Source organism: Astatotilapia calliptera, chromosome 3, assembly GCF_964374335.1.
Source record: "Astatotilapia calliptera chromosome 3, fAstCal68.1, whole genome shotgun sequence".
In the NCBI taxonomy this organism is placed as follows: domain Eukaryota; kingdom Metazoa; phylum Chordata; class Actinopteri; order Cichliformes; family Cichlidae; genus Astatotilapia; species Astatotilapia calliptera.
In genome coordinates, this window is record NC_137424.1 from 2,443,098 (window position 1) to 2,470,118 (window position 27,021).

A 27,021-nucleotide genomic window follows, 5' to 3' on the forward strand; every position below is an offset into this window, starting at 1 on the left:
CAAATGAAAACTCAAATCAAAGCAATGAGAAAAGGACTTCTTGTGTTAGAATGAAAACATATGGAAGTGGTCAGGTTTCAAACACTCGATGAATCTACTGCACAGTTACATTCAGGGACCTTTGGCCTCCTGAGAGCATTAGTTGATGGTTCATCACAGTTTTACCTTCCAGTGAGGGAATTTATCAGTTTGATGAAGTCTCAAAGTTTCCTCTGAGCTTCTGCAACATCATCACTTCCATCACTGATGAAAGAAAGTTCATAGAAATCTTCAGAATCTGAGAGTCTAAAACTTGACAAAGTTGATTCAGATGAAGTTATTTGAGCAGAAACTCCTGGATCTTTATCCTGTGTTGATCTAATCCTTCATGGTTCCTCCACAGAGTGGACCAGCAGAGCTCAGAGGTTCCCAGTGGTCAGTCTGCCCAGCAGCATCAAACACAGCTGGACTCCATATTTATGGTCTGTACATGTACAACAACTACTGTTACATCTGTTCTGTTCACAGTCATCTCCATGCTGCTCTTTGTAGACCAGTGGATCGTCAGTGTGTCCAACATGGATCTGATGTTTGGCTCCATGATTTCAGTCTGATTGGCTCATTCATAAATATTCTGTTCCAGCTGCTGGAGGACAACATCATCACTTTTGCGAAGAACGAGCTGAAGAAGATCCAGAAGGTTCTGAGTCCAGATTACCCAGAATGCTTAGAGAGTCAGAGGAGCAGCAGCAGAGAGGCATTTGTGAAGATCACAGTGGACTTCCTGAGGAGAATGAAGCAGGAGGAGCTGGCTGACCGTCTGCAGAGCAGTAAGAGGATTTATCTAAAGATTTAAGCTGCTGGATAAATGAACATTTTCCAGAGATGGAAGATGGAGCAACATGTTTTAAAGATTAGTTCTTTTTGGAAATTGAGTGTTTATTTTTCTTCTCATTCAGAACTTCAAGCTGCTGTTTGTCATCGTAACCTTAAATCCACCCTGAAGAAGAAGTTCCAGTGTGTGTTTGAGGGCATCGCTAAAGCAGGAAGCCCAACCCTCCTGAATCAGATCTACACAGAGCTCTACATCACAGAGGGAGGGACTGCAGAGGTCAATGATGAACATGAGGTCAGACATATTGAAACAGCATCCAGGAAACCAGACAGACCAGAAACAACCATCAGACAAGAAGACATCTTTAAAGCCTCACCTGGAAGAGATGAACCAATCAGAACAGTGCTGACAAAGGGAGTGGCTGGCATTGGGAAAACAGTCTTAACACAGAAATACAGCCTGGACTGGGCTGAAGACAAAGCCAACCAGGACATCCAGTTCATATTTCCATTCACTTTCAGAGAGCTGAATGTGCTGAAAGAGGAAAAGTTCAGCTTGGTGGGACTTGTTCATCACTTCTTTACTGAAACCAAAGAAGCAGGAATCTGCAGCTTTGAAGACTTCCAGGTTGTGTTCATCTTTGATGGTCTGGATGAGTGTCGACTTCCTCTGGACTTCCACAAAACTACAATCCTAACTGACCCTAGAAAGTCCACCTCAGTGGATGTGCTGCTGATAAACCTCATCAGGGGGAAACTGCTTCCCTCTGCTCGCCTCTGGATAACCACACGACCTGCAGCAGCCAATCAGATCCCTCCTGACTGTGTCGGCATGGTGACAGAGGTCAGAGGGTTCACTGACCCACAGAAGGAGGAGTACTTCAGGAAGAGATTCAGAGATGAGGAGCAGGCCAGCAGGATCATCTCCCACATCAAGACATCACGAAGCCTCCACATCATGTGCCACATCCCAGTCTTCTGCTGGATCACTGCTACAGTTCTGGAGGATGTGCTGGAAACCAGAGAGGGAGGACAGCTGCCCAACACCCTGACTGAGATGTACATCCACTTCCTGGTGGTTCAGGCCAAAGTGAAGAAGGTCAAGTATGATGGAGGAGCTGAGACAGATCCACACTGGAGTCCAGAGAGCAGGAAGATGATGAAGTCTCTGGGAAAACTGGCTTTTGATCAGCTGCAGAAAGGAAACCTGATCTTCTATGAATCAGACCTGACAGAGTGTGGCATCCATATCAGAGCAGCCTCAGTGTACTCAGGAGTGTTCACACAGATCTTTAAAGAGGAGAGAGGACTGTACCAGGACAAGGTGTTCTGCTTCATCCATCTGAGTGTTCAGGAGTTTCTGGCTGCTCTTCATGTCCATCTGACCTTCATCAACTCTGGACTCAATCTGCTGGAACAACAACAAACAACATCCAAGAAATCTAAATTATTTAACAAACTAAAACTTCAATCTCTCCACCAGAGTGCTGTGAACAAGGCCTTGCAGAGTCCAAATGGACACCTGGACTTGTTCCTCCGCTTCCTCCTGGGTCTTTCACTGCAGACCAATCAGACTCTCCTACGAGGTCTGCTGACACAGACAGGAAGTAGCTCACAGACCAATAAGAAAACAGTTCAGTACATCAAGAAGAAGCTCAGTAAGAATCTGTCTGCAGAGAAAAGCATCAATCTGATCCACTGTCTGAATGAACTGAATGATCGTTCTCTAGTGGAGGAGATCCAACAGTCCCTGAGATCAGGAAGTCTCTCCACAGATGAACTGTCTCCTGCTCAGTGGTCAGCTCTGGTCTTCATCTTACTGTCATCAGAAGAAGATCTGGATGTGTTTGACCTGAAGAAATACTCTGCTTCAGAGGAGGCTCTTCTGAGGCTGCTGCCAGTGGTCAAAGCCTCCAACAAAGCTCTGTGAGTAAATCTGTGATCATGTTTATTTTTAAAATGTTGATTAAAAGTGGTCATAGATTTCTTCCATGACAGATCCATGTCCTAAAACCATGAGCCAGCGTAGTTGTATAGTATAAAAGAAAAAAGGAGAACTTTTGACCACAATATTGTAACTTGAATGAACTTTTGATACAGCCTTTAAACATAAAATTTATGAACAGAATCAGTGACAAAGGGCAGCCCTGGTGGAGCCCATCACCCACTGGACTTATTACTATCCAACGTATTGCCGGCTATGCCAACCAAGCTCTTGCAATGGTTGTAAAAGGATCGAATGGCCCGTAGCAATGGCCATGAAATGTTTCTCAGTTTTATTATTTTCAGTCACATCTGTTTTTGATTATTAACTGAATATTTTAAAATTCAGGCTTTTTATGTTATACAAAACATCATATTTTCTTATGATGTCTTGTATTGATTCTGAAGGAATAGTTTTCATCAGTATCGCAGATACCAGCCTGAATTTTACTTTGTATTGGATCAGGAAGGAAATCAGTGGCATCACACATCACTTACAGCAACTTCAGTACCTCTTCATTTTAATAAACTGGGGGGAGGTGAACCAAGATTCAGTATGAGATAAAGAATTATTTTTAACTGTAAGGTTGGAGAAATCTGTTGTTGGAAATTGGAAGAACAGGTCATCTTAAAAATCACTGCATTGTAGTTTTATTCAGGCCCCTTCAATCTGTGATCGCTGTTGCTTTGCATTGTAAATGCTATTATTACAAAAGTCACAAATATTAATGTATGTGTGTGTTGTTGGGTAATAAACCAAAAGAACAGAATCTACCAGCACCTCACTGATTTCTGCTTAAAAACAACAAAAACAGCAATAAAGCTCTGATTTGTTTGGTTGATCTTGTCTCCCTTCCACCTTGATTTCAGACTGAGTGGCTGTAACCTGTCAGACAGAAGCTGTGAAGCTCTGTCCTCAGTCCTGAGCTCCCAGTCCTCCCGTCTGACAGAGCTGGACCTGGATAACAACAACCTGCAGGATTCAGGACTGAAGCTTCTGTCTGCTGGGATGAAGAGTCAATACTGCAAACTGGAAACGCTGAGGTCAGATCAAGCAATATCGATTTTTTTTTTCATCAATTAACATCATTTAATCAATTTCATTTGGAAAAAATTAACATTGTGTGTATGTTTTGTTTTTTTAATGAATCCATGCAAGTCACAGTAAACTGCCACATTTGACTTTTGTAACATGAGGCAATAAGGATTCCAGCATGTCCTGGAAACATACATGCCAACCCTCCCGATTTTTCCGGGAGAATCCTGAATTTCAGTGCCCCTCCCGAAAATCTCCCGGAGCCACCATTCTCCTGGAATTCTCCTGATTTTCCACCAGGAAAACAAAATAGAAAAACCATATCCCAGAATTCATAGCGTGGCCCAGCCAATTCCTTTTTTTTTTTTTTTTTTTTTTTTTTTTTTTTTTTTTTTAAATGACATCAGAAACAGCAGTATGCGACATTACGTGATGGCAGAGCTTCAGTTCATCCTCTGTCATTTTTTTTTTTTTTTTTTTTTTTTTTTTAATAAATAGGACAGGGGGAATGAATGAGAGAGAGAGGGGGAGAGAAAGAAAGAAAACCCAAGGGGAGAAGAGACGGTGAGAAGGGGGGGGGAAGAGAGACAAAAAAAAAAAAAAGAACTCCTGGGTCACCTGTATGGAGAAAAAACAAACAAACAAACAAACAAACAAACAGAGGAGACAGCAAACAACAAAGAGCAACATAATAATAGAGAAAGCAAAGCACCATCACAATAAACTAGCTAGTCATAGATATCAGTATTTACTAAGTAATAAACGATATTGTGCAGCACGCAAGATAGACAGCGCACAGTGTGCTTTGAGGCAGCAGCCAAGAAAGCTTTAGTCCGCGTCTGTGAATACCCATGTGTGCATACCTGTGTGGATCAGCATGCTTGCATTCCAAAAGTTTCTCCATGTAATGATCTGCTAGGGAGTGTGGGGGGGCCACAGCCCCGTCCTCCAGGGTGTGAAGCGGGTATGGAGGAGATCAAAACTCCAGACATCCAGAGGCCCCCAGAACACAAGAGACCATGGAAGACCAACAGAGGGGCAGCCGCGCCACTGTCCCAGTAAGAGCTGAGGAGAGTCCCAGATGAGGGCTCACTCAGCAGCCGCGGAGCAGAAGCCAGGGGGGGTTGCAGTGACGCGCCCGTGAGCTCCGCCGGCCCCCAGCTGCGCCTGAGTGACCGAGCCCTAGGCCGAGAGGCCGGGGGCACCCCACCTCCAAAGGGGCCCGAGCGAGCCCCAGGCCCCAGGCCCCGACAAGCGGCCGCCAAGGAGTGAGCCGGTGTGTACCCGGACGCCCACCCCCAGACACAGAGAACCACCAACACACCGACACCTGAGGGAGTCCGCCACCGGCAGGGGAAGTGGTGGTGGGTGGAGATAGGCCTCCAAACCTTGGAGGGCCTGAGGTGTCCCCAGAGAGGTGGCGTCTGATACCCAACCTGACATATAGACACAGACATACAGGCACACACAGACACAAACATCCATTCCCACCCTCATGCTCTCATATGCACTCACTCCACACTCAACCAACGTGGAGACAGACATAAAGAGACGCTGTACACACAATCACACTCCCCAAGCGTACCCTACAAACCGGGTCTAGGTACCCTTGCCCCTGGAGGGGGGAATTGCACCCAGACCCAGGTGGTGTTACCCTTTTCCCTGCGGTGGGGAGAGGCAGACCACCCCGACTCCGCAGCAGCAGGGAGGCCCCACACCCCAGACCGCAGTCGGACGGCCAACTCCTCCTACTAGCCCCCCCGCTCCAGCAGGCCGCAGAGAATGGGGGTGGGCCAGCCAATTCCAGTTTCCAACAATGGCTGCAGCTACTTAGTTTTAATATTGCTCTTATTACTCTTTCTGGGTCACAAAATAAACTTTTAACATATTTTCAGGCGAGAATGTCGTATGTTTTGTTTTTTTAATGAATCCATGCAAGTCACAGTAAACTGCCACATTTGTCTTTTGTAACATGAGGCAATAAGGATTCCAGCATGTCCTGAAACAGTGTTGAAGTATTGTAAATATAGTAGCTCCTCATGGCACCATGAATATACTTTAACACAAGTGTTTCATGTCTTCTTGTCATCCTTTCTTCAGACTGAGTGGCTGTAACCTGTCAGACAGAAGCTGTGAAGCTCTGTCCTCAGTCCTGAGCTCCCAGTCCTCCCGTCTGACAGAGCTGGATCTGGGTAACAACAACCTGCAGGATTCAGGACTGAAGCTTCTGTTTTCTGCAGTGGAGAGTCCAAAGTGTACACTTGGGATTCTCAGGTCAGGATTCAGTCTTTTCTGATGATGATTTTAAAACCTGAGTCAGGTCGATAAATGGCTTACTCATTTACAACAGACATGATTTGTTAAATCACCTTATATATGTGTGCTTAAGTTCTGTGCTGCTCTGATTTATTGCCCGTGCTGTCTTTCAGTTCAGCTTTGTCGAGTCTCTGGTAGGATTTCTTTTACATGACCTGTGTAAAAACAAAACAGGAAACATATTAAGCTGAAGTAAGATGCACAATTTGGGGGGGGGGGGGTGTAGAGGAAGAACATTATATATATATATATATATATATATATATATATAAACACCCAGCACGCCCCTGCGGGCGGTTTATCCCTCAAGCTCGGGTCCTCTACCAGAGGCCTGGGAGCTTGAGGGTCCTGCGCAGTATCTTAGCTGTTCCCAGGACTGCGCTCTTCTGGACAGAGATCTCCGATGTTATTCCCGGGATCTGCTGGAGCCACTCGCCTAGCTTGGGAGTCACCGCACCTAGTGCTCCGATTACCACGGGGACCACCGTTACCTTCACCCTCCACATCCTCTCGAGCTCTTCTCTGAGCCCTTGGTATTTCTCCATCTTCTCGTGTTCCTTCTTCCTGATATTGCTGTCATTCGGAACCGCTACATCGATCACTACGGCCGTCTTCTTCTGTTTGTCTACCACCACTATGTCCGGTTGGTTAGCCACCACCATTTTGTCCGTCTGTATCTGGAAGTCCCACAGGATCTTAGCTCGGTCATTCTCCACCACCCTTGGGGGCATCTCCCATTTTGACCTCGGGACTTCCAGGTTATACTCGGCACAGATGTTCTAGTCCGGCATCTCCTGGTGTAGGTGTCCTGAAGCGGGGGGAGAGCAATCCTGCAGCAGCGTTCTGCTGTATGGATCACTCTCTGGAGAGCTTTTTGGTCCTTCACACAGCTGTTCCCGAACCACAATGTCATGTTCTGTGTGAGGATGCTCTCCACAGCGCCTGTATAGAAAATCCTGAGGATCTTTGGAGAGACCCTGAACTTCCTCAGTTGTCGTAGGTGATACAGGCGCTGCCTAGCCTTTTTGGTCTTGACCTGAATGTGGGCAGCCCATGTCAGGTCTGAGGAGATGTGGACACCAAGATACTTGAAGGACTGCACCCTCTCCACTGGAGCTCCATTGATGATAATGGGCTTGTAGTCTCTGTGCTGACCCCTTCTGAAGTCCACCACCAGCTCCTTTGTCTTGCTGACGTTCAGCTGGAGGTGGTTGTCCTGGCACCACGATGCCAGATTCTTCACTTCATCCATGTAGGCCGCCTCATCGTTGTTGGAGATGGCACCCAACACCACTGTGTCGTCAGCAAACTTCACAATGGTGTTGGAGCCATGGGTGGCCACACAGTCTGAAGTGTAGAGGGAGTAGAGCAGTGGCGAGAGGACACATCCCTGAGGTGCTCCTGTGTTGATGGTGATGCTGTTGGAGAAGCACCTGCCCACCCTCACCACCTGAGTTCTGCCAGTGAGGAAGTCCAACACCCATGCACACAGATGGCTGTTAAGTCCCAGATCCCTGAGCTTTGTGAACAGTCTGCAGGGCACTATTGTGTTAAACGCTGAACTGTAATCAACAAACAGCATTCGCACATAGTTACCCTGTTTCTTGTCCACGTGGCTGAGTGTGGTGTGTAGGACGTGGGCGATGGCATCCTCTGTGGATCTGTTGGATCTGTAGGCGAACTGCAGCGGATCTATGGTGTCTGGGATGGAGGAGGAGATGATGTTCTTCAGCAGCCTCTCAAACACCTTCATTACTACCGAGGTCAGTGCAACTGGCCGGTAATCATTCAGGGATGAGGGTTTGCTGTTCTTGGGCACAGGGATGATGGTGGATCTTTTGAAGCATGTGGGGACCACAGACTTCACCAGGGACACGTTGAAGATGTAAGTGAACACACCTGCTAGCTGGTCAGCACAGCAGCGCAGCAGACGGCCGGTGATGCCGTCTGGCCCCGCCGCTTTCCTTGTGTTCACTCTCCTCAGTGCCGCTCGGACGTCATGCTCCGCGATGCTGGTCACCGGTCTCTCGCTGATGACGTCACTGTCCTCGGTAGTCAGGCGGTAGATAGCATTAGCCGCCTGGCTAACCTCGAAACGGGCGTAGAACCGATTCAGCTCGTTGGTGAATGCAGAGTCAGCGTTGATCGGCGCAGTGTCCCTGGCTTTGTAGTCCGTAATGGTGCATAGTCCGTGCCACATACTCCCTGGTGGAAGCGGGACTCCACACGTTCCCGGTACCGGCGTTTGGCATCTCTCACCGCGCGCCGCACGCCGTATGAGGCCGCTTTGTAGGCGCTCATATCGCCAGTGGCGAGACCCGCGTTGTAGGAGGCGGTCCTGGCGTTTTCTGCAGTGCGGATCGATCTGTCCATCCACGGTTTCTGGTTTGGGAATGTGGTGACTCTCACAGTGGGGATAATCTCCTCCGCTAGCATATCGACGAAGCATACTGCTACTTCCGTAAACTCGTTGATGTCGACTGCGCATGCTCTGAACATGTCCCAGTCGACGTCGTTGAGTGCGTCCTGTGCTGAGTGCGTCGTGGTCACGTCTTCCCTCCGTATGCTTTGTTTATACTGGGGAATGAGGAAGATGGCGTTGTGGTCAGACTTCCCAAAAGCCGGGTGTGAGACAGCTTTGTAGCCCTGCTTGTATGGCGTGTAGCAGTGATCCAAAATCCGATCCCCTCTCGTTGGACACGAGACATGCTGGTAAAAGTTTGGCATGACTTGTCTGAGGTTCGCTTTGTTAAAGTCTCCTGCTACAATGAGGGCTGCGCTCGGGTCCTTGTTTTGAAGCGAGCTTAGCACATCATGTAATTCGGACAAAGCCATACCTGTGTCCGCTTGGAGTGGGATGTAGACCACCGTGGCGATGACTGAGGTGAACTCACGGGGCAGATAGAAAGGGCGGCACTTAATGCTCAGGAACTCCAGATGTGGCGAGCAGCCGCTGGAGAGAGTAGAAATGCTCCTGGCATCACACCACTTTCTGTTTACCATGAAACACACTCCTCCACCTTTGGTTTTGTTCGACTCTGCCGTTCTGTCCGCGCGGAGCACAAAGAATGAATCCGACGGAGTTACGGCCTGGTCCGGCACGGTGGGGGTCAGCCATGTCTCCGTGAAGCACAGAATGTTGCAGTCCCTCATGTCACGTTGGAAGGTGACCCTTGCTCTTAGGTCATCGAGCTTGTTCTCCATGGATTGTACATTGGCCAGTAGGATACTGGGGCAAGTGGGGAACTAAAAACATGTGGACAGACTCATAATTAGGCCAAAGACACATTAAAGCAATTATTACAGGTTTAGAAACAGGGATGGATATGAAGGAGCTTAGCATGAATTTGCATTGAGGAAAGAATAGCAACGAGCATCAGAGGAAACAGTTAGGAAAACTAAGAGGATGTACTGGCAGGAATACTGCAGTACTTTAGGAAGAACTACACCAGTTAAGAATGTGTGGAGTACAGTAAAGAACATGAATGCAGACAGGAAACAACAGCAGTTTTTGTAAAGTAAATTCAAACTCCTTCATTAAATGCAGCTGGTTGAGTGAAAACAATGGAGAATGATTGTGTTACGTTGTTTATTCTCTATAGAAATGGAGCAGCAGGAGTGCATGCATAGCTGGACGTGGGCTGTATATACATGCGTGTATCTGTGTTGTCTGTGAGCAGAGAAAACAAAGCGCTGGAAATGTCCAGTGTATCATAAGCCAGCCAGTCCTGTTACTGCAATTCACTTCTTCACCAGAAAGTGTCACCATCAGGCTTCAACAGCAGTTTCCAGTATTAATAGTGTTAATGAGCTCTGGGTAGTATGGATGGGAAAATGTAGAGATGCTGGGCCAACAATATGATCAAATCCACAGTGGGAATAATTGAAGTGATGACGGCAGGTGTGAGAGAACAAAAATGAATCATATTGAAATGTTAAATCAGGAAAATCCTGGAGAAGAGGATAGTTCTAATGTTCAGTTTGTAATGTTGAATTCAACGCAGCTCTTAAGTGCATAAAAATGACTTCACCTGACGTCAGACTGAACAATCGGATTAGCTACTGATATTGATTTAACCCTTTAAGACCTACCATAGAACCAAGTCCGCCAGAGCTTATATTATATTTTTACATGCTGTAGAGCCGTTTTTGGGAGCATTTCAAGTTACTATACATCAGTACAACCATTACAGCCTAAATTTTAATAATATGTATGTATTAAGTACATAGTAATTACATAAATTGCAAAAAAGTGCAATAAACTACAAAAAAATTGAAAATCTTTTTTGTTTTTTTAACATATATTTCTAGTTAGAGAAATTTAAGAGGCTTATCCCTCAAAACTGTAAATACAAAAAAGTTGCACAAAATAGTTTCCCACCACAGGAAATTTATTTTGAGTGCCTTCATAGTTTTATTTTTGAAATACACCAATTTTTATATACTGCAGGAAAAACGAAAATAAATATTATACTGCAAATTTGCAAAATAACAGCATATGCATCAAAATAAACTATTTCCAGCAGTGCAATATGAGTCCTAAGTATATGTGGAAGGAAACTGTAACCTAGGACAAGCTGATGGCATAAGATGTAAGTACAACTCCTCAGGTTTCATATGCAAAAAAAATTATTGCGCTAGCTCACGTGGTTACAGTGCTACCGGGATTTAAAAATAGTTGCACAAAACGGAGTGTGCCCACTCTGACCAGTTTTAAAGGGTTAAAGCAAGAAAATATGGTATTAGCATTAGCTGCCAATTCCTATTCACCTAAAATTAGCATTACCTGCTAATGGCAGTCTACTTAGCATTAACTCTTCACTAATGTAATGCTAATTCACATCAAATTATCTTTAGCTTTAGCATTAGCTGCTAGCTTCAGCCTACCTAGCACTAGCTGCTCACATTGTTAAAAGGGAAGAGAAAACGATATTAGCATTAGCTTGTAATAATTATTCACCCCTAATTAGAATTAGCCACTAATGGCAGCATACTTAGCATTAACTTCTCACATCGTCATAATACAAATGATGCTAACTTGCATTAAATTAGACTGCTGTTATTAGCTAATGCTATTTAGCAGTAGCTGCTCACATTGCTATAAAGCAAAGGAAAACGATATGAGCATTAGGTTCTAATGCGTATTTGCCTTAAATTAGACGTAGGTGCTAATGGCGGACTACTTAGCATTAGCAGCTCAGATGTTGTAATGCTAGGAAAAAGAGTGTTAGCATTAGCCGTTCACATTGTTATGAAGTTAAGGGAAATAGTGTTAGCATTAGCTACTCACATTGTTAAAAAGTGTTAGCATTAGTGCATAATGCTAATTCACATCAAATTAGCATTAGTTAATAACGGCAGCCTATTTAGCATTAGCAGATAATGTTGACCTTGGCCCACTGGAAAAGTTCAGAACTAAAGATTTAGGAGTGTTTCTCGATAGCTCTTTCTCATTTGAGAAACAAATGAATTCTGTTATTAAAACCAGCTGTAAGGTTTATATTGTTGATTGTCATTTATGCTTAGAAATATTTACTCATATATGCTTAGAGTTGTATAATCGATTGCATGATGATAGAGGTTTGATCCTCAGTAGTCTGTAAAGACTCTGTGTGCCTTCCAGAGTGCTCTGGCATGCACACACCACTTGGGGCCATGAGAGAGGTCGTACCCTCTCTTACTGATTTATGGTGTAGGACAGGGGTCTCAAACTCAATTTAGCTGGGGGCCGCTGCAGGCAGAGTCTGGGTGAGGCTGGGCCGCATTAGGTTTTCCACAAGAAAGGCATGGTTAAAAAATTCCAATCTTCTCAAATCTCTTTATTTTTATTTTTTAACACAAAATATGAAAAATAAATAAACAAATTAAGAATTAATAAGAAAAAAAATCAATCTGTAATACATAAATAAAATAATAATAAGATATTTTTAGTCAGTGAACTTGTGTGTTTTTTTCAGTCTTCTATATCTGCTGTATTTAGATTGAAATGTCTGTATTAACAGTTCTATAACCTTCTTCTGAACATGAATGGAACACTGTAGAAAATGAACTGTTCTTCTGAACATGGCTTCTCTTGCCTACTCCTTGCTGCTAGAGACCTGGCAGCGTTTCCTCTCGCATAGCCGAGCCAGATTTGGCCTGAGGGAGGAAGCAGTTGCGACCCTCAGTATGTCTTGAAGATGATCATCCGTAAGTCTGGACCTGTACTTGGACTTATTGAAGTTCAAAGTGGAGAAGAGCTTTTGGCACAAGTATGTGCTACCAAAAAGGCACATGGTCCGCTTGAACATTCGGGAAAGCCGAGGGAAACTAGGGCTCAATTCTCTCAAAGATTGTCCAAGCTTGTCTGCTTTTCCACTCACCTCCCTGAACTTTGCTTTGAGTTCAGAGTTGCACTGCAGCTCAATGAGCTCCATTTGAAGCACAGAAGGGGCATCTTGCACATCAAAGGAGAAGGGGTCCGCAAAAATGTGAAAGGTGGCTCTGTGTGTCTTGAAGTCAGCAAATCTGTGATCAAATTCCTCCTGTAGCCTCAAAATGACATCAACATACTCGTCAGCACTGAATGGTGTGCCTGCATCCACGAGAGCCTTGCATGCTGGGAAATGGCAAAGGTTTGTCTGAGAGAGCTGAGCTTTCCAGAGCGCCAGTTTTGTGGAGAATGCTCTCACGTTGTCATAGGCAGCACTGACAAGTTGCCCCTGGCCTTGTAACGTCTTGTTCAGTACATTAAGCTCATGTGTCATATCAACAAGAAAAGCTGAGTCCATGAGCCATTTGGGATCAGTTAGCACAGGAACACTAACTCCATCCTTCTCCATGAAGGCTTCACTTCTGCTCTCAACTCAAAAAGTCTCTTTAATACATTTCCCCTGCTGAGCCAACGTACCTCAGTGAAGTCGAGCACATCCCCATATTCTGACTCCATTTCCTCTAAAAAAGCACAGAACCTTCGGTGCTTTAAGCCCCTGGATCTGATTTGGTTGATGCATTTCACAACAATAGACATCACATTGTCAAACTTCAGGCATTTGCTGCAAAGGACCTGCTGATGGATGATGCAGTGCAGAGCAATGGCCTCCTCCACGCCTTCCTCTTCCAGTTTGTTTTGTGCCACCAGTCCATGTTTCCTCCCTGTCATTGATGGCGCTCCATCTGTTGTTATTCCAACAAACCTCTTCCATGGCAAACCAACATTCTCAATGGCATCACACAGCTTGTAAATATCTGCTGAGCGGTGGTCTGGCCATGCATTGGAATTACTGTGAGCAGCTCCTCCATCACTTCAAAACTGTCATCAACACCACGGACATACATTGGGAGCTGGGCAGTGTCGGTGATGTCTGTGGTCTCATCAAGAGCGACTGAGTATACACTGAAACATTTGGCTTTCTCACACAGTTGGTCATAAATGTCACTTGACAGGTCAGAAATGCGATCTGCTGCGGTGTTGGCAGAAAGGCTGATGTTGCTAAACTGACCTTTCTTTCCCGGACAGACTATATTTGCAGCCTGCAATATGCACTTTTAGACAAATGCACCTTCTGTGAATGGCTTCCCTGCTTTAGCAATCATCTCACTAACCACGTGGCTCCGACTGCTGCATTATTCTCTTTGGTTGCTTTCTTGGAGAAATCTTGCTGCCTCAGTAGATCTGTTTTAAGACTGGCAACCCGGTTCGCTCTCTCGTCTCCCTGGTATTTTGCATCCAGCTCAGCATGTCTAGTTGTGTAATGACGTTTCAAATTGTATTCCTTGTGCAGCGCAACTTTCTCTGTGCAAATAAGACAGGTCGGGGTGCCCCTGTGCTCAACAAAGAAATATTGCATTTCCCACTTTTCCTGAAATTGTCGGTGCTCATCACCAACCTTTCTCTTCACCGCAGGCTTTGAAAAAGACATGTTTGGGGCTATGTGACATTTATAATTCTACTTGGTGTCACTGTCGCATTGAAGTTTCAATCAAGCGTTTAGCCGACGGACGGGGAACGTCTCAACGCGTAGAGAACGTCATTTCTGCTTCTTTTTCTTGCAACCGTAGCACGGCGTGAGGCAGATAAAAAGCCGGTAGCAGTCTCCTTTGTTTTTACGCTCGATGTTCATGTCTTTCATGACGACACGAACACCGTGGCGTTTGCAGATGGTAGAAAGTGCAGGGATAGCGAGCGCAAAAAAGGCGACTGCTCACGGCGCCGGGCTGTTGTTACAGGAGAAAGAAGCGGAAATGACACCGTGACATATAACAAATAACATCAGCTGTTTCTGATGTTAGTTGTTTTGACTGCTTTTACATTATATTGAAATATATGTAATGTTCATGTTTGCTGCAATGCAAACGCAGTGATGCAAATAAAAACATGGAGCCACAAATTACGGTGCGACCCTATAATTAGTCCGGGTTACCGGGGACTGTTGTTGCCGATGAACAGGTGTCGCTATGTGACTGCAGACTAAATTGGGCTGCATTGAGTTCATGACTTTTCTTTTATCCCGCCGCCTACGCATCACTGTGAGAGTTAATATGAGATCTCTCTCTGTGGAAAAATAACTTTAAATCCCACTGACGTGTGTATAAATCTATATACGTATAATGTCCCGCTGGGCAGCAACTTAAAAAAACAACTTTTTTTGAAGTGTTGTGAACGCAGCGCGCTGGGGCGAATGTCGGCGTTTGCCCAATAGAAAGGAGGAAGCCAGCCAGGCACAGAAAGAAAGAAACACTCCAGGGCAACGCTGCTGGAACTTTGACTCATTGAGAAATGTTTCCCTGCTTGCATCAAGCCCGGCTGGTGTCCCCTGAGATCCATATCCCACCCTGATTGGTGGGTTAATTCAGCTCCGCCCACAACACTGTAAAGTGTCATACATTATCAAACTAACATTACATTTTCATATTAAGGTGGGGCCAAAAACTATCGTCCTGCGGGCCGCAATTGGCCCGCGGACCACGAGTTTGAGACCCCTGGTGTAGGAGGACACCTACTCTGTGTCTGGTTAAGTATAAGAGCCCTTTGTTAGGGGGACCGCTGGACTCTTAGCACCAGCTTTGGGGTCACAGGGTCACATCTGGAACACACACACACACACACACACACACACACACACACACACACACACACACACAGACACACAGACACAGACACACACACACACACACACACACACACACACACACACACACACACACACACACACACAGACACACACACACAGACACACACACACACACACACACACACACACACACACACACACACAGACACACAGACACAGACACACACACACACACACACAGACACACACACACACACACACACACACACACACTATGCACAGACTGGTACTCTTTGTTCATACCTGTGTAAGACGTCATAATGAACTTGTGCATATTCATGTAAGCTCAATAAAGAGCAGTGTTACGAGGGAGCAGACGAGAGCGACTGAGGTCAAGTGAAGGAACGGCGCTGTCACAGTTCTCTCCCTCATCAATTGTCTGGTTCCAGCGGTGGGTCTGTGCTAGACGACCCATCACCAGCTTTTTCCACTGGTTACCAGTACGTGGTAGAATCCACTTCCAGATCTGGTTGTCTTTAAATCTGTGAATGGATTGGCTCCATCTTATCTCTCTTTAACAAAAGAATCCAAGTGGAGCCCTCAGGTCTGCAGATAAGCAGCTTCTGACCAGAACTAGACGTAAAAACAGAGGTGAGCTTTATCGATGGCTGCAGCCAAACTCTGGAACAGTCGCCCTTCACATCAGGTCGTCACCAACACTGGACATTTTTAAAAGCCGGTTGGAAACACATTTGTACTCTGTAGCTTTCAATCCTGACCAGTCTTTATAGTCATTACTGTGTATGTTTCCTATTTTCTCTCTACTCTGTGCAGCACTTTGGCTCAAGCTGTTTTTAAATGTGCTGATAAATAAATGTAGATTTCTTTGAATAAAACAGTGGAGCCGAGCTTTGAGCTCAGTGTGTAACAGTGTGTGTGTGAGAGCCATGTAATGTCCATGTGTGCATGCTGACTGTGCTGCTCTGACCCTCCTCCTCCTTTCAGGGTGGAGCCTGCTGGAGTCCGATGGTTGAGACCAGGTCTGAGGAAGTGTAAGTGTGTTTTTAATGGGATTCATGAAAACAAAGCAGCACACATTCAACCATCTTCATCATGTCAGGAGTCATCATCAAAGTGTCAATCAATGAACAGATGATGGATCAATAACTGCAGCTGGATTGTGTTTGTTCTCTCCATCAGATTCCTGTCAACTCACAATCGACACAAACACAGTGAACACAAAGCTCCAACTGTCTGACAACAACAGGAAGGTGACACGTGTGGAGGAGGTTCAGTCATATCCTGATCATCCAGACAGATTTGATGTTTGGGAACAGCTGCTGTGTAGAAATGGTCTGACTGGTCGCTGTTACTGGGAGGTCGAGTGGAGAGGAAACGTTGATATATCAGTGAGTTACAGAAGCATCAGAAGGAAAGGACTCAGTGCTGACTGTAAGTTTGGATACAATGATCAGTCCTGGAGTCTGAGCTGCTCTGATGATGGTCCTCGTTATGTCAGGCACAATAACAGCTACACATCCATCTCCTCCTCCTCCTCCTCCTCCTCCTCTGTCTCTAACAGAGCAGCAGTGTATGTGGACTGTCCTGCTGGCACTCTGTCCTTCTACAGAGTCTCCTCTGACACTCTGATCCACCTCCACACCTTCAACACCACATTCACTCAAACTCTTTATCCTGGGTTTATGTTCTTGTCTCCTGGTGCCTCAGTGTCCCTGTGCTGAGTGGAGTGTAAAGAGTGTCTCCTGTTACAGAAACACTCTGACTGTTGAACAGATAGTTCAGTCTGTACATGTCTGTCTCTTTCACTCACAAACACGTTTTCAGATTCATGGATTCAATCAGTTGATGTTTGAAACTCTTCTAAATGATTCCTTGTAAACTTCTTCAGTCACAAACAAACAGGAAGTGATGTCACATGTGTTCCTGTCCACACAGCAGAATGAGTCTATTGCTGACAGTGATGTACAAACAGAGTGAGCATTTCTGAGGCCCAAAATAAACTGAGTAGTTCACTGAATGAACAATGGACTGTGAGCTCAGTTCCTTCATCATTAGTATGGATTATATATGTATATGTATTATATTAGTATCATATATATCAGGTGCTGCTGCTTTCAGTCATTGTGCAAATGTGCTGTTTGTAAGCTTGTAAAGCTGCAGTCAGCTGAGACTGAAGAAGTCACCTGATCAGTGAGCAAACGTTTCTGAAAACGTCCAGATGAACAGAATCAACCTTTTGGGATCAGCCAGCAATGCAGCATCATTGTTGTTCAGCTTCAGAGGTTTGCAGGAATGAACTGATGACCAGAAACAGCTGCAAAGTCCAAGAAAATACCAGCTGGAGTTCAGCTGCATTTGAAGAAGTCAAAGAAAAGTAAGGATGGCAAAGGGCGACGTTTTCTTCCAAAGAGCTGCAAACATGGTCGACGCCTCATTAGAAGAATCATCTGGACATTTGTGAGGAACTCTAACCAAGAAAGCAACGTCACACAGATCCAACAGACAGTTTCCATGACTGCAAGTGTTGAGTGGAAAAATGCTACATTGCATTATTGCATCCTCTCACCACAGGAGGCGCTGTTGGCACCACTGATTGCTGATCAGCTGTTCTCTGATGATCTGATTGATACTGTGAATAACGGGACTCACTGAACTCTGTGACACAGTGAAGATTACAGAGTTTAACTTCACCCTTTAAGACTGACCACAGAACCAAGTCCGCCAGAGCTTTTGTTATATTTTTACATGCTGTGGAGCCATTTGTGGGAGCATTTCAAGTTGCTATACATCAATACAACTGTTATAGCCCTAATTTTAATAATATGTATGCATTAAGTCCATAGTAACTACATAAACTGCAAAAACAACCTCTGCTCATCCATCTCTGTGTGTATCAGGATACATTTGGTTCATAATACACAGAAAAATCAGCGTTATTACCTGTAATAAATGTGAAAGATTCCTGCAGTGATAACCAGGCAGGACTGAAACACATCCAAGCTGTCACCACGGTAACAGCACCGCCCATCCACAGGTGAGGGGAGGAGCAAAAAGAGGGACTTTGACCATTTTATACTAAAAACACTCAACTAATGTTTCTAATATGAAACAAATAAGCCCACATTAATGTGAGCGTTTATTAAATAATAATAATGATGATTTCCTCCTGATCTCATTTCCACAGCAGAGAAAACTGTGGTGTATATTGAGGTGGAGGGTGTGGTCTGTGGCTCAGGTGTAGAGTGAGGGTGGGGTGCACCACAGCAGCATGCTGGGACTGCTGAGGGTGGAGGAGGGAGTGATGATGACATCAGAGCTGCAGCACAGAGACCAGTGAACACACAGTCTGTTCATCTTTGCATAGATACAATATACAGCACAATATTGAATGACAGACACGCTGTGGGAGCTTCCACAGATACACTGACGTCAGCATCCAGAGTCCTCCTGCTGCTCCCCCCTCAGAGCCCCGTGATCAGCACCAACACATTCAGTTAGATGACAGAGTCCAGCTGCAGCTAGAATCAGCTCCCCTCTGTGAACAACAGCACAGCGTCAGTGTTTCACACTCAGTGAAAGGAGGAAACAGCAGAAGAACACCATGTGTGCTACGTTTCCCAGGACACACTACAAACTGCACAAATACAGAGCAGCACGTGGAAGGACCTGGAGCTGCATTTACAGAGCTGCAGACAGCGTGATGTCCTGTATGGACAGGTGGAAGGAACCAAGTCCTCAGCTGGAACACTCGTGTTTGTCCACAGACAGGAAACACAGCAGGAAACTTCCTCACAGAAGTGCAGCTCATGGATAACACACTTCCTGTCAGTCAGAATGAGGCTGCAGCCAAACACAGAAAGGTGTTTTTGTCCAGATGAGCCCAGAGAAGAAACACGAGTGTTCACAGACATCAGAAGCTCAGAGAGGTGAAACATGAGGTTGGAGTCCTCGTCAGCATCCAGAAGAGCTGCTGTGAAACCCTGAGTACTCATGACAGACTCTGATGGCACAAACACATCATGATTCAAACAGAAAGACAAACATGGAGCTCCTGATCCTCCTGCATGAGAACAAGCTGACATGAGCGCTGTGTCTGAGAGGGTCTCCCTGTCACAGTGACAATAACACAGCTGCTGCTCACAGTCATTAAACTGACCTGAGGTCAGCTGTGCTCCTTACATATGAACCATGTGACCTCACATCAGTGCTGTGGATGACTGTAGTCATAGAAGAGTAGAGCTGTAGCAGGTGGTGTGAGGAGGAGGTGGTGTATTCTAGTTAACGCAGTACTGAAACACTCCAGCAGAGGGCGCTGTTAAGTCCTTATTGTAACACAGTTACTGTGTGCAGTTAGACTTCATACATAATCTGCACTTATTTCCATCAGACATGCTGTCAGTAAATGATTGGTTTCTATTGATTCTACTTCCTGTTGACTCGTTTGATGACAGTGAAACAATCACAGCTGATTGTGTGATGATGTAAACTGTCACTGTTACATTCAGTGTGTGTGACATAATGTTAGTGCAGGCTGATAACAGCCTGGTTCTGTTAGAAACACATGAACGTGTCCATAGATCAGTGTGTGTTTAACATGAGAGCTTCAGCCCTGCTGATGTGTTAAATAAAGACATGCAGGAAAACTGATGAGACTCTGAAATAACTCTTTATATTTATAATGTAACTCTGCATCAAAAGAACAACAAAGGATCCCAGACAGGTTTCTGTGAACAAAGACCATTCTGATGTTTCTGTGTTTCTAACACTTTGACATTATTAGTAAACAGACTGCAGTGAGCAGCATTTATAAAGAGCTTCTATATAAAGATATGACAGCTGTTTGACAAGTTTATCACTCTGTGTTTGGACCTGATCAGTCCAGCTGTTTACTTGAAACATGTTCATTTACCTGTTCTGTTATATTCATGTTCTTGTCTCTGTTGAAAACACATTTTAATGTCCCTCAGATTTTTCTCCCAGATGAATAAATATAAAAATGACACAAACTGACTGCAGCTACTTTTTGTCCTTTCTGTCAAAAACCTTCATGTGACTCATGAGAGACACGTTTCAGCTGTTTGTGACAGATCAGAGGCCAACAAGTCATTTATAACACTTTCCATCATTGTTTAAAGTTCTCAGTGTTTCTGTGTTGCTGCGTATAGGATCTCCCAGCATCATCACTGTGCTGTCCAATCATTGTGTGCGAGGTTACCCTTATAGTGCGATGTGTGTTTGCACAAAGAGAAGCATGTGTGTCAAATATAAATAAGCACAGAACAGAAACAGCTGCTGGTTTCTTCTGTTTAGAGTCAAGTTAGTGTTTTGTGTCTTTGTTTGAGGCCTGATGTCGAGCAGAGGTGTGTGTAACTGCACTGCTCTGTTATATGTGTGAAGTGTGTGCTTCTCTTCAGCATCATCTTTGTCACTGCTGATTCCTTTGTGTCATCATGTGTTGAGAAGAGAGAACAGTTATAACGGAGGAGCAAAAGGAAGCCCTGAAATCTGCATCAACAAGGAAGTGTTGGCTCACCAGTGATCCCAGCAGAGCCACTGGTTTGGCTCCAGTTGTTCTAGATTCAATGATGTTGTTGCTACAGATACATGTCAGCATCTTTATTGAATTTAATATGAAGCAGAAATGGTGTCATTAGGAGAAGAAGAGGAGAACAAGTCCGGCGAGGAGGCAGCAGCTCTTAAAGATGAAACAGCAGCTCAGCCCTGAGCTCAGAGAGCTGCACATGAAAAAGCTCCTCAAGCAGATCCTGTCAGAGGTTTGTCATCAACAGGAGGAACTGTTCACATCATAGGATGAAGATGCTGTCAGCTGGATGAAGAAGGTTATTTAATGCAAACGTTCACACTGAAGTCAAATTGTTGTCGTGTTGAACAGATTCATGTACTGATCGTCTCCAGAATGTTAGAAGAGCTTCAATGAATCATTAGAAACAACTTACAGCTGCACAGCTGTGTCAAACACATCTGTGTGTCATTGTGGGATTGTTGTGTTTCTACATGTGACACACGTCTAAAACATGCACACAATCTGAACACAAACAGGGACTCATGTGTTCCCACAGCCAGATGCTGAGAGCCATTTCCTTGTAGTCCTGTGTCTACATACATGAACCATTAGATGTTATTGGAATGATTGTCAGCTCTGATAGTTTCATGTGTGTTTAGCTGGACGCTGTTTGATCCTCGACATGTTTAAAGGTGTCCAGTCCTGAGACACTGGGGCTGGAAACAGCTGTGATGTCATTGGACTGTCACACAGACAGAAGTGCATGAAGTGAGCAGCCGAGGAGCCGCTGATGTTTTGGATTCAACAGCATTTGAAAGGTCGACACAGACACATTTGCACACAGAAAGCTGAATCTGTCATATGCCACAGTGAACTCACTGTTCAGTGTTTTTCAGGAAGCTTCTTAACTGCCTCTGCTGCCAAACAAGCAGCTGATGTCCTTGAGAAGAAGCTGAAGAAGTCTTCAACAACAAATACAGGAAGTGGACTTTCAAATACTAGATTCACTTTAGACTCACAGAGAAATGACTCAACCAGCTGTGTTTGACTATATGAAAGGTCAGTGTGTGTCTGCACACAGACTGTTGTGTTGGACTGTTATTCAGTTGTCTGCTGAATGTTTTCAAATGTCTGCATCTCAGCTGTGATGAGGCTGGGGGTCATGGGAGGCCACCGTAGCAGCCTCTTCAACATCATGACATCATCATAAATGCTGCTGGACTGTCTGATGGGCTGACGGTGAAAAAGCCGTCGGGAAGGAAACAGAAGACATTTCAGAGGCTGCAGCAGATTTCTTTGATTCGGGGCCTTTTTCAGCTTTATTGGACAGAGCAGTGAAGATAAGTGACAGCAAAGCAGAGAGAAAGGGGGCGTGGCCCGGGTCAAAGCCAGGCCAGCTGCTCTCCACCTCGTGGTCACCTGCTCATCCTAGTGAGCTCCACCAGCAGCCCTTTCACACACTTTACACTGTCAAACACTGTGTGTGGACCTCAGCTAACAACAGGCTACATTTAAGTCTGGACTACATGCTTTTATATTGTTTTTATTCCATCAGCAGCTCAACATCATGAGCAGCTTTGACATAAAGACATCAAACTCAAGCTGACTTTAAACTACTTTTAATACAGGGGCTCAAAAACAACAACATCTTTATTATATATCAGGACACAAAGTCATTTCATCTCAAAGGGAAACAGCTTTATTTGGAATAACCAGCACTATCAACTGGTTTGGGATCTCCACCAGTTTCATGTCTTTGCAGCTTCTCCAACAAAGTTCCTGTAAAATCAGCATGTTTGTCTTTATTGGTTTGATAGTGATTGATTATTCAGTCCCAATCTGCTGTCATCTAAAGAACAAAATGATGTTTCTATGAGTCACAAAGCTCCAGATGTTGTCGGCTTCACAAAGAAAACAAAGAACTTAAACACAAAGTGTTTGGAGCCAAAATGTTCCCAAGCTGCTCTTTTTGAAATGGCAGAGGTACAGTGGTGTCTAACAGCACACTGTGGAAGGCAAACATGTTATTGTTGGATGAAACTTCATGAATCCTTTGTAGATTTGAGCTGTTGGAGCCTTTCTTTTCTCTTCAGGTGTACAGATGCTGAGGAGGCAGGTGAAGCAGGTGGAGCTGTTGTGATGCTGGCAGAGGGTGTGTCTTAGTAACTCTGTGAGGCAGAACTGGATCCAACATTGTGGATGTGTTGATGTTGGAGCCATTAAGAGTCTCTGGCCACACTGTAGGATTTCCCTTTGATCCACTGTGGGGGCATTTTGGAGTCTGTCAGTGAAACTCTTCATGTTTGTGTTTGACTCCAGTTTATAGAAACAGAGAAATGTGTCATGCTTTTGTTCGGCCTCCACAAATACACACATTTGTTCATTGGTTGGACTTTTTGGAAGGAGACACATTGAAAACCATGTTAATAAGATCTTGTTGTTTCCTGTGGATCCGACACAGAGAGTGGACTTCAGACAGAAAGCGTGGAAGAGATTTTAGAGGCCATGTGTGGCAACAGGAAGTTTCTGTGTGTTTGCTGATCTTACATGTGGAAAACAACACGTGATGTTTGTGAAGTTCTACAATGATCATTGTTCTCACAGCATTTTGAGTGGGAACAGTTCAAACTGGGAGTAGTGGGAGTTATTTACTGATTGAAACAAGCTGAATGTTTCTGTGACGATGAAGATCAGCAGCTCAGCTGATCAATGAACTGACATCTATCAGTCGTTTCATGAGATGAAGTCATCAGCAGACATTTGTTCTGACTGTGTGATGAATGTCAGAAGGTCAGGGCTCTGCTTTAGTCACTGCTTGATGATCATTGGCTCATTGTTGAATCCAGGGCCCAGTCTGACCTCTGACCTTTGCTGCAGGTCTTCTGTGTTATCTCCACTTTCATGTCTGATCTTCTGCTGTATCGTCCAAAATAAACATCTGGATCATTTCCAACACTTCAGCAGATCTTTAGTTTGGGCAGTGCAGCACAGAATAACACATATTGTACTATACTGCCCACTTCCTGATCTTATTGGATCTGTGTGTGAGGTTGGTGAAGGAAACACATGTTTACTGAGTGAGTCGCTGCCATTAGGAACTAGTTTTTATATCACAGCCTGGAAATCACACAGGACCATTTCTGCAAGTGAAAAGTCGTCATTGGAGGAAAATGATTGTGTAGTTTGTGCGACTGAAGAATTGTCCCAACTACATGTGCTGCTGACCTTTGACCTTTCCTTTAGGTGCACAGAGGAGTCTGTGGGAACATCCAGAACTGAGGCATCTTGTGTACAAACGTGTTCAGACCAGATGTCAAATGATGTCAGATGTCATCCGTGAATGGATGCAACTGTGGATCGTTCCAATAAAATGAGGCAGTTTTGTAAGTACAAGCCCACTACAACCCATCATCAACATTTTAAATTACATTATACATCTTCACTGATATAAAGCACCACTATTTTAACCTGATTCACTTTTTCCACCCTAACAGTTCATTCCTCAAATCAAACAAGATATTTGACCCTAAAAAAATGCATCAACAAATAATTTTGTAATAAAATATTTATTCTTCAACTTTTACAAGTGAAATCAAACAAGTGTGTTTAAGAGTGAAACCAGAGTGGAAGCTGCTCATATAGAGTCCAACCCAGGCTAAAGTAAGCTGAGTAGAGCAGCACCATCAAAGTGTCGGCTCTCTGAACACGGTGCAAGATCGCCATCTGCAGGACAAAACTAGTTTTTCTCGCCCTCCTCGTCAACATCAAGATGATGTCATCGTACAGCAACTGATTCCCTGTCCGTCTGGAACAAAGCATTTACATTAAAAAAGACATTTACAGAAAATACAAACACCAACAACACATCTCATCATCACATGATATTTTATTATTTATTATATTATATATTTTTATTGTACCATCAACATCAACAAACACCAGCATATTTTCTTTGAGATTGAGTAGAGTGAACCTTTCCCTTGGTTCACTTCCTGCTCGCAGCATCAGCTGACCTCTGACTTCCTGGTTAAGGTCTCTCAGCGTTGACTGGAATATCAAATCGGACTCACACCATGTTCTTGTAATGTGGTCATGTCTGTCCGCTGTTTGAAGAGCATCTCTGGCCTAAACACAATAGGAAGAACAACAACACGGCAAAAAAAACAACACATTTCCATATTAGATGAAGGGCACCGTAACTGGAAATGGTAACATTCATCTGATGCTGCTTTGGATTTATCTTCTGTTTTAGATCAACTTTGATCACTTCGAGCCATCTTAAGTCCGTTTGTTCTTCTCACTCACTAACGTCTCGTATGATTTCAGATCCCTGCTGTTCCCCAGCTGCCCTGTAGGTTTGTGCTTTGACCTCCAGAGGGCGACAAATCAGCACAGACAGAGAGCTCCATTCAAACTTTGCTGCCATCAGGAATAATTCTTCAAATATAATCATCAGTGTTTGAGCAGTTATGATATCAGGGACAATCTAGACATGTGTGACAATACTGAACATGTCACATGACACACCTCAAACATCATGTGATCCACTCTCAGTCTGCACTTTCATTCATGACTTCAACAGGTTGAAATGAGCTTTGAAGAAACATTCAGTGAAATAAATCTTTCATGGATTCATGTGAGCAGCAGATGAACTTTACAAAGAATCAGTGGATTTATCTTCTGTTTTAGATCAACTTTGATCACTTCGAGCCATCTTAAGTCCGTTTGTTCTTCTCACTCACTAACGTCTCATATGATTTCAGATCCCTGCTGTTCCCCAGCTGCCCTGTAGGTGGCCTCAGTGTGTCTCACACCATTTACAGATGATTACAGGTCGTTTACAGTTCAAACAGGTCCAACATAAGAAATATGCAGAAAATATCCTGCTATAACAGTTTGGGTCAAAGTGCAGATGTTCCAGATGTTCTGAGTCTGTCTGTGTTTCATGTTAACATGTAGATGTTGGACCAAAGTGAAGCTTTTTGATGTGACAGCAGGAATGTGAAGTGTAACTCTGAGCTGTAGGAAATGAAACTAAACGGACTTTTTCTCCTTTATTTATAGGAAAGTGTAGGAGAGCAACAGATGAACAAGCGTTACTGTAACAGGAAACATCAGAGGACCTTTATGTTCATCATCATCACTGTTTCCTTGTTCTGTCACAAACACACAACACTTCCTGCTCTCTCTCTGATGGATCTGATTGGCTGTTTCATTCACAGGAGGTCAGGGCGTCACACAAACAGCTTTAACTGCACAACGACACACTTTAAATCATCTGCAGACAAACCTGTGTGTTTGATTTATGAAGAAATAATAAAGACGTGTGTGCAGCTGTCCATGAAGCAGCTTCTCACACAAACTCTGACACTTCAGCCACTTTAATTCCTGCAAAGCTGCGTAATAAAGAGCTGTGACTGCTATGAGCTGCTGATGATGACTGCATGAAGCTCTCAGCTGAAGCTTCTTTCATTTATTTTAATGTTAATGTCGCCTTTTTAAGTCTGTGTGAGGATTTTAATGACACACATTAAAGGAGCTTCTTTGATTAGAACCAAATTCATGTTGATTTTCAGCCTGAAATGATAAAAGCTTTAATAATTCTGTTTATAATCATCAACCTGGAGACTAATGAAAAGTATAATAGTGAAAAAAAGCCTTTATTATTTGAGTAATGCCTGAATCTGCTCAGAGACAACACAGAGGTGTTGATGACAGTTTGACATTAACTGAATTAAAAACTAGGGCTGTCAAATGATTAAAATTTTTAATCAGATTAATCACAGCCTAAAAATTAATTAATCATGATTAATTGCAACTCGAAATATGACCAAAATGTGTGCAAACATACGGACAGATAGCGGATTTTTACACACTTGTTAGTGTTATTTAATGCTAAGACCACGCTGAGTGGCCTGCGTTCACTCAGCGTGGTCTGACGTAGGCTGGGTGTTGTGCTGGAAGCGAATTAATCACAGCCTAAAAATTGATTAATCGCAACTCGAAATATATGTGTATATGTGTGTATATATGTGTAAAAATCGGGACAGATAGTGGTTTTTAACACACTTGTTTGTTTTATTTATTATTAATTGTGAGTACAAACAGTACAAGCAGAACAGGGCTTCAAATAATTGTGAGGGATTTTTACTGAATGTTTTCCACCCGTTTAAATCTAGCACATTGTTTTATCCATATACATCTTCAAGTTCACAGAACATAGGCCTAATTCAACAGGCAAAATAGAAAAAATCTCCAATCATCCTTTTGGGTAA

At 44.1% G+C, this 27,021-nt stretch overlaps 1 protein-coding gene across 1 annotated transcript; it reads left to right on the forward strand.

Annotated features, from left to right (window-relative positions):
- The first annotated feature begins 665 nt into the window (after window positions 1-665).
- On the forward strand, window positions 666-20,228 carry LOC145423750 (protein NLRC3-like). Its single transcript, XM_080296500.1, has 5 exons — window positions 666-2,739; window positions 3,667-3,840; window positions 5,933-6,106; window positions 16,207-16,253; window positions 16,402-20,228. The coding sequence occupies exons 1-5, from the start codon at window positions 848-850 to the stop codon at window positions 16,941-16,943; spliced, it is 2,829 nt and encodes a 942-aa protein (XP_080152626.1). The 5' UTR covers window positions 666-847; the 3' UTR covers window positions 16,944-20,228.
- Window positions 20,229-27,021: the final 6,793 nt, after the last annotated feature.